Below are 13,333 nucleotides of genomic sequence, written 5' to 3'. Positions count from 1 at the left end.
GGTGGTGCTTATTGTTAGTGAACAGACTCTGGAAAAGGACACCAAGTCAAGCATTTATATAAGCACCCACCTTATGCCAAACATTTTGCTGAATATAAAAGCGCTGTCCTACTCTCAAGGAGCTTACAGAGAAGAGGGACAGAAAAATCCACATCATTATAAAACACTGTAATAAATGCAATGGCAAAAAAAAATACGCAAAGGACATAGTAACACAGAAGAGAGCTGGGACGTAGATAAATCAAGGACTACTTCTCAGGTCTGACAAGGAATTCTCTTCCTGATTTCTATTCCAGAAAACTTCATAAGCCTTTATTTGAGAAAGCATTCACTGAAGTACAGCCTCAGCTCAGATTCTCTCTTTGACTTTTACTTCCACTCACTTCCATCCATCAATTCAGAGAAAGGGGAGAAGCGCACAGGAAGAACTGAAGTATCTTTTTCCTCCCCAACAACTGCAGAAAAATTGAAATCACATTTTTCCAAACCCTTCTTACACTTATGATAAAGACTGGGTGTTAGACAAAGAGAACAGATTTATGCACAAGGGTGGGGGCTGGGGGAGGAAAGGGTGGGATGTATGGAGAGAGTAACATGGAAACATCTATTACCATATGTAAAGTAGATAGCCAATGGAAATTCGCTATATAACTCAGGAAACTCAATCAGAGCTGTGTAACAACCTAGAGGGGTGGGATGGCAAAGGAGGTTCAAGAGGGAGGGGACATTTAAAAAAAAAAAAGACTGGGAATCTCACAAGTTATACAGTCACCCCAGATTTAAGCTGTGTGTAGGATAAGTAACCAAAGCTGTCAGTTGAGTAAGTAATTTCTTCTATACCAGCCAAATGGGCCTGCCAGTTATTTCAGTTATTCCAACTGGACTAACTGAAAACCTTGACTGCTGTAAAAACCAGTACATTTTCTTCATCAATCCACATTCTTATTCATGATGTATTCCTTAATACCTACAAGGCAAAACAATGCCTAAATACATAGCACTGACATTCTAAAAAACGCAAATTTAGCTCCTGCCCCTAAAATTAATCTCTGTAAGAAAGCCACACATTCAAAATCTACAAGCATAAAGCAAGATCCACGGGAACAGACAGACTACTATTACTATCCTTTCATGGGCTCTCACTTGACCGTTGACACAACAATCCTTGAAATAATAGAATAATCTCCATATTTATTAGTTTTCTCCATTAACAAGTCAACATATAAAACCAGGATCTTCTGAACTTTAGCTATGCCACACTCTTAAAATGTGTATTAAATTTATCATTACTATAAATGAAGGTAACAAAATCACAAGAACTATTTCAAAGACTAAAGATACACAAGGAAAGGAAACAAAGATAGGTTTCCTCACCTATAAAAAAAGAAGACTGGACTAGATCACAGATGGTTAAATTAGGAGCATACCAGGAAACACTTCATTGCCACTCTGTACAACCCTCATCCCAATCAAACATCATGGCCCTTTTTCACAAAACCCAGAAAAGCAGCTATGCCCTTATCAACATGGCAGCCACTATCAACTGGGGGTAGATAAGCAAAATATAACCTGCTTGCCATCCTTGAACTAGATGAGGTGAAGCAAACTACCGAAAAGATTTACCTAACCAGTCTGACACAGAACTAAGCCCGAAAACAAGATGAGCAATGTAACTGTCTAAGGTTTGCTGCTGCTGCTGCTGCTGCTGCTGCTGCTAAGTCACTTCAGTTCTGTCCGACTCTGTGCGACCCCATAGATGGCAGCCCACCAGGCTCTGTCACCCCCGGGATTCTCCAGGCAAGAACACTGGAGTGGGTTGCCATTTCCTTCTCCAATGCAAGAAAGTGAAAAGTGAAAGTGAAGCCGCTCAGTCCTGTCCGACCCTCAGCAACCCCATGGACTGCAGCCTTCCAGGCTCCTCCATGCAAGAGTACTGGAGTGGGGTGCCATTGCCTACAAGTACACAATACACACTGTCTTCTAGTCAATATTATCATTTGATCCTTAATACCCAGTAAAGAATTATCCCTATTTTGGAAGTGAAGTGGCTCAATTGTGTCCGACTCTTTGGGACCCCATGGACCGTAGCCCACCAGGCTCCTTGGTCCAAGGGATTTTCCAGGCATGAATACTGGAGTGGGTTGCCATTTCCTTCTCCAGGGGATCTTCCCGACCCAGGGATTGAACCCGGGGCTCCCGCATTGTAGGCAGACGCTTTGCTGTCTGAGTTACCAGGGCAGCATCCATATTTTTAAATATAGATCAGTGAAATAAAGTGACCAGCTCAAGGTCATCCAGCTAATAAATGACTTGGCTGAATACTCACAACTCAGCTACACCTTTTTTCCATGAGAAGGTCACAGAAGAGTGAGTGGAATCCTGGACTATTTAATACAGATCTAAGAATGTCAATCCAAAATCTTCTGAGCTCTTCTTAGCCACTAAGCTACATGCAACTATCTTATATCAGACAAGCTCCTCTATCAAACAAAATTTTTTTTTAGTAACTAACCAACTAAGCAAAAATGTTATCATTTAAAAGGTATATACTATATTAATATTACACATAATCGCCTACCTCTATCACAAATCACCTTACACTTTTCAATCATTACATAAATGAAAAATAAGAATAGAACAAAAAGTTGGATGTTCCACTAAGTACCAGTTTTTTAGGTCTCAACCCTCTCACTGTTTTGTATAAGAAATACATGTTCTCATTTTAATTCTCATCTGTTTTTTAAAAAAGTACTAACAAGTAACTCTATACACAGCTTTTTAAATGTGTAGAATGCCATTAAGATTGCTTCAGGAACAGGATCTCAGAAAGCTGGACATGACCGACCAACCAAGCACAAGGTATTATTCCATTCCCTTCTGCAAAGGAGTTATTACATTATACCACAGTGAGAGTGCCATTCCTGAAACTAAAGTCCTCGACGAGATCTTATCACAAATGCCTAAACCGCAACATATTTATCACATCCCCTCTTCAGAATTATGACCAACTTAAGGGGAAATTTCCTACCCATGCACTCCTATTTCTGGATGGCCTTTAAAGCATCAGAACTACTTATAATTAGAGAGACTCAATTTAATAGTATAACATTTACGTCCTAGCATACTGGAAAGCATCGAGACCAAATCAATATGAATATAACCTAAAAAGCCGTTAAATACGCACCAAAATATGCCAAAGCTTTTTGCAACCAGCACTTTTTACTTCCTTACCAGACTATCCTGCTTTTACAGCTATCTAAGGAAATGTGAATACATATGAGTCGCACAAACCACCTACCAAATAATCCAATGCCTTCCAAAGTGAAAAGCTGATCCTCTTTTTCTGCTTGTAAATTATTCACGATTAGCCTACAAAGAATTACTGTAGACTACTTTAACAAACTTTTCAGACCTGTGTACCATGTTCTTTATTTAAGCTACTGGAAAGCTTCAGTGTGATTCCTCCCTTTCTACATTTAATAAGGAACAGAGCTGAGCAGGAAAACAGCTTAAAAGTTACAAATTACTTTTTATTAGAAAAGGAATTTTTAAGTGAAGATATAATTTACCTTTGACAGGTTGATAACTATACATAATAGTGATCAAACTTCAGAGTATTCTTTAATTTTTAATTTTTTTTTTTTTTGGTTCAGTCTTTGAATCTGACAACTATACAATCATTTTATTTTAAAATAATTCACTTTCATTGTTTTACATTTTTCAATGTTGGGAAGTTTACCCAAAGTTTGGAAAAACTTGATAAATTCTCGTCTCCAAGACCCCTATAATAAGCATTAAAAGTTACAGCAGAAATCAGCAATATATTTTATTACAAGACTTAACATTAGCAATGCTTTACTATAGTTCCATAGTTTTTAAGGACATCAATAACTTGATTCAAAAAAAAAAAAAAACTATGTTCAAAGGCATGGCTCAAGTTTTTCAAGCCATATTTTACAAAGTATGCCATAATTACATTTTGCACTGATCTATACTTGAAAATAACTTGCTTGTGAAATCACTAAGGAAAAGGGGTCACTTACAGTTTTTCAAGCCTTCAAATAAAGCTCCATAACTTGAATCAGAGATAAACAATTCAAATTCACAATAAGCTGAAAGCTATATCTCAAATATATATATATATATATAAAAAAAGACCAAAATGGGAAAGTAGTGTTCAATCTTGATAGGAAAAAAAAAAAAAGTTTAAAGTGGAACTACTTAAATTGAGAACGAATTCCAATGACAAGACATTTTCTTGCCAAAACGCAGGAATGTGTAGATTATATCATTCAAATCTCACTGTATTACACTATAAGGGTCTTGGCAATGGTTAGCCATTAATCTTTTAACACAAAGGAGATTCAAATCCAAACGAACTGTAAGACTATCTCTTCCAGAAGGCAGAAATGGAGTAATTCACTTTTATCCACAATTGTTTACCCTAAAAGGAAGGCCTAAAGGATGATAACGCAGAATGGATCAGCCTTCAGTCTCCCAAGTCCCATTTCTCACGAAGTCTTGCACCAATCCGAAAAGAGAAGGTTATGGACACAAAACATAGGAAAGGCTGAAAAAAAATCTCCAATGAATGACACACCACATCATGGTTTATTCTCTAACACAATTGGAGAAACAAACACGAAAAATATCACACCATATGTTTCATCGTATCAATTAAAGTAACATTTTACGACGGTACATTCAATTCTTTGGGGCTGAAAAAATAATTTAGCTTCTGTTTTATTGATTAGAGAGAAAAAGGAAAAAGGCAGCTGCTGCAATGCAACACAGGCTGCTAGAGGAAGAAGAGAAAAGGGTTTTCCAAACAAATCCCTCCCCCGCCCCCGTTTACACACCCCGAACAACTTACTTATCGCAGTCTTTCACTGTGTTCCCCCCGCCTCATATTAACGTAATAAATTCTTTCCCTTCCCCCACCACCGTGAAATTTCACCTTTCTGAGCTCTTTCACCTACCACTACCAGAACACTTTATTCCCCACAGAAATTTCAGGTCTTTCAAACTTTTATCCTTTTTTTTTTTAGTTAAACACCAGAGTTTTGTTATAAAAGTGAACGAAATTTTTACATAGAGACGGAAAAATACCTGTTTCCCAGCAACAAGCACGCTTCGATTCTCGAACCCCTCCCCATCTCCCAGGTTTGTCTCGCAAGGGCTGGGGGGGAGGGAGCCAGGAGCACATTAAATTTAGGAAGGGAAATCCTGGGCGCAAGAGGAGCATTTGAGGAAAAACGGGAGAACGTCGAAAAGAGGAACGCCCCCCCCCTCCCCAATAAGAGGGGCTGGGGAGGATTACAAGAAAGAAAGAGAAATGAGAAGGGACAAAGGGGGAGGGGGGGAGATAGAGACCGAAGACCTGGGAGACGCGCCGGGCCGGGAGAGGGAAGGCGGGGTCCGGGGGGAGAGAGAGAGAGAGAGGGGGGTCGCGGCTCCCGCGGCACAATGGCCCGCCGGCCCCCGCCCCGCGCGCCCCTCACCTCATGGTGCCGGCCGCGCCGAGGCTTCCCCAGCAGCCGGGAGACGCGGGAGGCGCCGAGCCGAGCAGGGGCGGGGGGGGGGGGTCTCTCCTCCAGGGGCGGGGACGCAGCTATGGGCTGGCAGACAAGTGTCCAGCTCCTCCTTCGGGCGGCCGCAGGGCTACACCATCTCCTCGCACAAAGCCGAGGCGCCGGTCCGGAGCGGGAGAGGAGCGGGCGAAAGAAAAGCTGGGGAGGGGGCGGAGAGGCCGAGGCGCCGACTGTGGGTCCCGCGGCCGTCGCAGCCCCCCACCTCCTCCTCCTTCACCTCCTCCTCTCCCGGGAGCTTCTTTAGCCGCCCTCGGAGGGGTGCCCGCCGGGGCCGCGCGCCCGGCCGCCGCTCCACAGGATCGCGCCCCGCCGCGCCCGGCGCCGAGGCCGTGTGCAACCGGCAGCTGCGGCAGCCGCGGGAGGAGAGTCGGGATAGCCGCGAGGAGCCCGGGAGGAGGCGGGGCGCGCGGCGGAGGAGCACGCAGGCGCCGCCTTCCTCCCCTCCTTCCCCCGTGGGCGAGGGGGCGGTGCGGGGGGGGAGGGGAGGCAGGGGGGCCGGGCTCCCCGCCCCGCGCCGCCGGCCCGGGACCCCGCCGGCCTGCGGGGAGCCGCGAGGGGCGGGAGCGGGCTTGGCGACGGCGGGTTAGCAAAGGCTCTTTGTTGCTTTCCCACCCCGCCCCCGCCCCCGCCCCCCGGCCCCCTGGGATCAGGGCTGCCCACACCCCCGCCCCGAATTGTCCTTGGCCGTCGCCCCCCCTCCCCCGCCCCCAGTCTACTCCCGCTCCCCTGAGCCTGGGGGAGCTCCCGGGCCTCCCCCGCGCCAGAGCGCTGAGTGCCCAGACTGGGGCGCCAGGACCTCCCGGTGCGGGACCTGCGGGCACAGGCGTGGGGAGCCGGGAGGCGGCGATCAGGATGCGTGAGACTGGGCCGGGCCGGGGGGACTCCGGATCTGCCCGTCCGGGTGCCCTCGCGCGGGGCTTGTCCTCAGCTCGCCCTGTTGCTGTATCTCACGACCCGGACATGCCAGTCGTTGGGCATCCCGGCCAGCCCCACGGCCCGCCCCCGCCTCGCGCGGCTCCAGGCGATTCCTCCGGGCTGGGGGGAGGGGTGGCGTGTACATGTAAAATATGGTCATCATTGTTCGCTTCGCTCCTTTTCTTTCCGAGGAATCCCAGTGTGCTGTACCGATGTAACGAACTGATAGGCACACACCATGTATAGGGATGACTTCATCCCCGAAAGAACGCGGCCAACTCGCGGGGAAACGCAGTCGCCGGGAGACGCGCGAGGCATCGTGTGCAGCAGCAAGAGTGGAAGAAGAAACGCAGCTCGGGAAACCGCTTTCTGTCGTCATTAGCAAAAAGGGGAATTCCGGCCGCAACAGGAGGATAAAGGGTGGGAGACTCAGGGCAGGGGTGCAGGGGGGCCGGGGAGGGATATGAATGATATAATGATGGTTTTAAATTTTCCATCATTGGGTTGGTCTTGAAATCACCTTTAAAAGGTAAAATGTAAAATGCTGGCGAAGCAAACTCATTTAAAGTCAGTGGCGTTGGGGGATGGGGGGAGTCCATCCAGAAAGCCAGGATTTACAGTAGTGGGAGTTTCTAGGTATCCAGAAGCAAATCCAAAAATCAAATGAAAAATTAAACTGGACAAATTGCAGGCCTTTTGTAGTCCCAAGGAGAAGTGTGTGTTTTTTAAGATGACTGAGAAGGAAAAGGTCTATTGCTACTGGGTCCGGATGACTGGAGAATCTAATCCAAAATGGAGGACCTGCCATGACTCCGGAAATCTAGTCGAAAGTTTTGGTGTTTTATAAGATGGAGGTACAATTCAAATTATAGTTTTGATCATTGAGATCGTGTACACTTCCAAAAGAAAAGTGAACAGGTTATAGTCATACTTGGTGAATGCCTGACTTGTCTATAGTAGAACTGTGTGGCCCAGTTTTAGCTATAAAAAGCTTCCCGGTTTCAGATTCAATACCAAGTTATTTTCTTTTTGGAACCTGCAGCCTCTAACCAACAGCCCTGTATACTCAGTGACCTGGAGCTATGGCACAGGACCAGGGTGGCCTCAGGTAGTAAAAAAGCAGGCACAATGACTCTGCTTAGACATGGTGTGCTTGAACACTAATTTCCACCCACATGTCTAATTACATCTTAACTATCACAGTGTATTTTATTCAGGGATCTCCAAGCACTAGAAAGGAAACAGTCTTGCGCATCAAATGTCCTTGCTGCCATATTACAGGTAGAGACAGAGAAATACAGAACCCCAGAACTGGATGAGTTTGTGCAATCACCACAATTAAAAACCATAGCTACTAACTATGAGGCTCATTGTCCTATCCTAAGTACTCACTGTTATTTATGTAATTAAAACACATGCACCTCAGATAGTCTCCAAATTAACCAGAGAACATTTGCTGTGGAGGTTTTTTCCTTGGAAAAGTAATAATAAGACATGTTGAACCATCTTGCAAAATTATTAAGAAGAGGTATTCGACCACAAAGAATTCACACCAATTTGCCTTAGTCCATTCATAGCAATACAGTAAATCCAGCAGAGCTTATGTTTCAGGGAAAACTCTTACAAAGGGCCAAAAGGGGTGGAGATGTTGCTGTAATGACTCAAGCTATCTCCTGCCAGAGACAAGAGGCAAGGATAAAAATGCCTTACAGATGACTCCATAACCTACTTCTCATTTGTGCAAGTTAATCCATCCTGCGCTAAATAAGTGATATATCACATCATCTTTATCCTTCCAGCAAGTGTTCCAATGGTATGGGCACCAAATTAAGCAATCCAAGTGGAAAATGCTGTTCTTATTTTCTATGTTTATTAAAAATGTACCAGCCAAGAATTTTGGCTGGCTACAACCATTTCCATACTTTTGGATGGCAGCCCGCCAGCTCACAAGTTGATCATACCATTGCCTTTGGATTTACATGTTGTGATGGGTGGCCTGACCTCCAAAGGTCATTCAGTGGAAGGGCAATTTGTTGGCTGTGACAAAATATTATTACTTCTTGTTCATATTTGGTTTAACAATAAAAGAGCAAAAGGGAAACTTGAGCTGGGAATTCACCAACTAATTCTGGTCACAAAGGAAACTTTGTGGAATGTGTTACTGTATAGAATAAAAGAATTTTAGAGATGGAAGGAATCTTAAGTCCAACCCACTCATTTTTTCAAAAAAGGAAAGTGAGGCCCAGAGAGGTTAAGTAAACTGCCCCACAGTCACGCAGTCTCTTTCTGGTAGAACTGGAACTTAAACCCAGGATTTCTAATTATTGGTCCATTGCTCCTTCTACCACATCATACTGCCTTCCTAGGGCATAAGTAAGTGAGTTAGTAAAATGTAAAGCTGCTTTAAAATTAGATGATTTTATTGGCTTGGCTGAATGGTGAAAATCGCTCGCATTTTTCTCTCACAAGTGTTGCTCAGCCTGAAGCCCAATACCTGGCCCTCAGGTAGGCACCTGGATGTTTGGAAATAAACAAATAAATGAATAAATAAATGAGTGACTGCTCTAATCAAAGATGAAGAGGAAACTCTTCATCAAAAGAAATACAATCTCTTCTTAGCACTGAGTATATGGACTTAAACTTTGGCTTACAGAGCAACACCCCAGCTTAACACCACAATGGAAAGCCTGCTCCAAGCCCTAGGTATGCACAGCGATCCCCGCAATCCAAGTTGTTCTGTGCCTCTGTTAGTAGTGTGTGCCCAAGTGTAAGATGAAACAAAACACACTTCTATTGAAGATGGGTTTGCTGCAGGAGTGTTGTCAGTCTGGCTCTGAGGGTTCTCTCAGAACAGGCCTTGTTTAAATTCGTCTGATAGCATCAGTGTAGGCTTATCCTCCATTTATGGGCATGAGGAGGATGCATGACTAATGCTGCTTAGCAGTCAGGAAATTATTGCTAAGGATTGTAGGCACAGTCTCCTCCATCACCCAAAAAAGGGATCTCCCCTGAAAAACCAAGAGTCACATAGCGATGGGTGAGGACAAGAAGTAGTTTGGAGCGAATGTGATTGTATACTTTCACCTAGATGTAATGGGATTGGGTTTTCTTTTGTGGCAATTAATGTAATTTTTGTTTGTTTCCCCAAGAATGGGAAAAAAATAATATATAACATGATATTCCAGTAGGATTCAAGATATTTTTATTACTTATCTTTCAACTTTAACTGTCCATATATAATCTTGGTTCAAAAATATTATCAGAAAACAAAGACGTTAGAGCAAACTATTTGCCTCTCTGCCATTTGCATTTTTCTGCCATTTGTCATTTTTCTCCCTTCCAAATTAGGATTTATTCGGTTAATTTCATTTCCTCTTTCCCAGAGTCTCTTTCTTTTCTTACTGCCAGTGTTTAAACTTGGCAGAAGATTTCTAAAGCCTGAATAATATTAGAGTAACAATTGGTAGAGGCCACATTCTATACAATGCAAGGCATTATTTCCACAAAATTCAGGCATGGATCCCATTTAAAAAGTACAGCAGGTGGGCTTCATTTCTAGATAACGATCAAGTCATGATACTTTAGTAATTGGATTGGAAAGAAGCATCGCCATAACCCTATTCTGAATTATCTCTTATAAAATCTGGCTGATAGCTTGGCAAGAAAAATGAGTGGTTGCCCTGTCTCTTGCATTGAGTTGATTTACTTGTCCCATTGACTTAATCAAATTTGAAAATACCAGTCAATTATCCTAGGGACATTATGATTGGGCAACAACTGACCTTGGAGTATTTCCTCAAAGGAGATCAGGGGAAGAGTTAATAAAAGATTATTTTTCTGGCTAATCATGGTAGAGAAGAAAGATATTATCACTAGGATATATCCTGAATGAACTGTTTAAAGTCACACTGCCTAATACCATGTCTTTTGTAACTTTCAGCCCACCTTTCAGGAAAATTTCAAAGCTTATTAAAAATCCCAATTATCTTTTTCTTTGAAACTGTTGCTCAGCATGGTAACCTGGCCAAATTCCAGGTTGAGAGATCATTTTCTTGGGTTTAACATAAAAATTCAATCTCTAATCAAGTTTTGCTAAAGCCAAAAGATAAGCAGCAATAATCAGAAAATAATTATTAATGTCACTAATTGTAATACTTTCATTTGGCCTCGAAACATTCTAGTACTCAAGTCATTTATCATTGCTACCAACTTACGGTAAAATAGAATGGTGACACGGTATTTTGTGTATGAAGAAGTTGAGTGCTTTGACCAAAGTAGCCAGTGGCTAACTATTCTAAGATTATTGTTTAGTCACCCAGTTATGCCCAACTCTTTGTGACCCTATGGTCTGTAAGTCACCAGGCTCCTCTATGAGATTTCCCCGGGCAAGAATATTACAGTGGGTTGCCATTTCCTTCTCCAGGGGATCTTCCGACCCAGGGATCAAGCCTACATCTTCGCATTGACAAGCAGATTCTTTACTGCTGAGCCACTGAGGAAGCCCATTCTAGTGGCAAATGAATTGAATTGCAAATCAAAAATTAAGGCAGTTAAGGCCCAAATTTACTTTGATTCCCCTCTCCTCTCTGTACTAATTTGCTGGCTTTAGATGGAAGCCGGCAAAGATTGGCTTTACATTTGAGGGAAGAAGTGTCCTTTGAGTCACAGGAATGTAAGAAGTGAATGTAAGTGATTGGCTAGCCAATAATGATGTGTGCTAATCTACTAGGCACTCACATACACTCATTCAGTCCATCCTTACAATATTCCTTGAACCTGCACACCATTACTGTCATCCTTGCCATACTTGTAGTTCATGAAGGTCAGGTACAGAAAGGTGTTGAGATTAACCCAAAGCCACCCAGCTAGGAAAGAAAAAGTCAGAAAGGCCATTTCCACGAGCCCACACTCCAGCTCTGCATTAGGTGGCTTCTATTTCACTTCACTTCTCTGATTAAAGAAAAGGAACAAAAGACTCAAGTTCCATTTAGGAAACGGAACGAACATAGTTAAAAACAAAGCAAACAAAACACAAGTCACTTTAAGTCCCAATTGTGCTACAGCAATAGCCCATCTTGTAAATCGTGACATGGACTACCCAAACTATGAATAAACCCCTCCCTTAGCCAGAGATCTGTATATCAAGGGCCTATGCTTGTACCCTGTATCATGCAGGGACTCAGTATATGAGTTAACTGCATCTCCAAATTAGGGAACTTCAATTAATTTTTTTTTTTCAGCATAATAATGCTACTGAGAAGGGACCAATGATCATTCATTCATTCACCCTCCTTCCCTTAGATAGCCCAGCCATACAACTAGCAGAGGTTAACTGAGCTTATAGAGGTTCAGTTCAGTTCAGTTCAGTTCAGTCGCTCAGTCGTGTCCGACTCTTTGCAACCCCATGAATTGCAGTACACCAGGCCTCCCTGTCCATCACCAACTCTTGGAGTTCTCTCAAACTCACGTCCATAGAGTCGGTGATGCCATCCAGCCATCTCATCCTCTGTCGTCCCCTTTTCCTCATGCCCCCAATCCCTCCCAGCATCCGAGTCTTTTCCAATGAGTCAACTCTTCGCATGAGGTGGCCAAAGTACTGGAGTTTCAGCTTTAGCATCATTCCTTCCAAAGAACTCCCAGGGCTGAGCTCCTTCAGAATGGACTGGTTGGATCTCCTTGCAGTCCAAGGGACTCTCAAGAGTCTTCTCCAACACCACAGTTCAAAAGCATCAATTCTTCGGCACTCAGCTTTCTTCACAGTCCAACTCTCACATCCATACATGACCACTGGAAAAACCATAGCCTTGACTAGACGGACCTTTGTTGGCAAAGTATTGTCTCTGCTTTTCAATATGCTATCTAGGGTGGTCATAACTTTCCTTCCAAGGAGTAAGCGTCTTTTAATTTCACGGCTGCAGTCACCATCTGCAGTGATTTTGGGAGCCCCAAAAAATAAAGTCAGCCACTGTTTCCACTGTTTCCCCATCTATTTCCCATGAAGTGGTGGGACCAGATGCCATGATCTTCGTTTTCTGAATGTTGAGCTTTAGTTTCCTTAAATCAATTCAGTGAAGCAAAAACTCATATAGGAATCCTTGGAGTATATTGGCTAACATTTTTGGTTGAAAACAGGGCAATAAATGAAGTGAAGCCAAGCCTAAGTGTGTTTTCAAAGGTGTTGAGAGAAGTGTCTATATATTCTTCATTAATGTTCTAACTAGTATCAGAGAGACTAGATAGGAAATACCATACCCCTTTGGTGACCCGTGCTATCTTTAGCTATGGTTGTTTGCAAAGCAATTGACCATAAACGTCTTAGTCTAGATGAGACTTAACAAGAATCTTTGAAAAGGAATCATGTATTTTTTCATTTTTCTTCTTGTGAAACTTTTTTAGGACTTATGTACTCACTGCAAATTTATCACCAATATGTATGGTTACAATATTTTAGGGAAAGGCCTTGAATAGAACTCTGCCATCTGAGCTTCCTGTTCAGGCTTTCTTGTCTAACTCAGGTGGCATTTTATATCATCAAGCATCTGATAAATAATTTTTCTTTAAATAGCTCCTGTTTTATGTGTTTTTTTGTAATGTTGCCTTCATTGAGCATCTCATTGTACTTGATTTTATTCAGTGTCTCTCACTTGCAAATATTTCCCTTCAAAAGTTCAGAGTCTGGTCTTTTCCAACTTATTTTTTCATTTTATTTTCTCTCCTGTTACTAATGAGATGGTGATCTTGATTTGCTTTATTTGAGTTATTTATATCTTCAGACCTCTGTTTAATATTAAGTCGGGTTAGGCATGCCTTTCCTACTGAATGATGCC

General features: G+C 43.0%; 1 protein-coding gene across 7 annotated transcripts in view; it reads right to left on the bottom strand.

Annotated features, from left to right (window-relative positions):
• Window positions 1–5,944, bottom strand: part of ENAH (ENAH actin regulator) — a 157,638-nt gene extending 151,694 nt beyond the window's left edge. The window contains exon 1 of one of the 7 annotated variants that reach the window (XM_070385419.1): window positions 5,502–5,944. In XM_070385419.1, the coding sequence (XP_070241520.1) occupies window positions 5,502–5,506 (5 nt within the window). In that variant the 5' untranslated portion in view covers window positions 5,507–5,944. The remainder of the gene's footprint in view (window positions 1–5,501) is intronic. The other 6 variants (XM_070385413.1, XM_070385414.1, XM_070385417.1 and 3 more) reach the window with 6 other exon arrangements.
• Window positions 5,945–13,333: the final 7,389 nt, after the last annotated feature.

This window comes from Bos mutus, chromosome 16 (genome assembly GCF_027580195.1).
Source record: "Bos mutus isolate GX-2022 chromosome 16, NWIPB_WYAK_1.1, whole genome shotgun sequence".
Taxonomy (NCBI): domain Eukaryota; kingdom Metazoa; phylum Chordata; class Mammalia; order Artiodactyla; family Bovidae; genus Bos; species Bos mutus.
The sequence above is the reverse complement of the archived record's forward strand: the minus strand, read 5'-3'. Positions and strand labels throughout refer to the sequence as shown.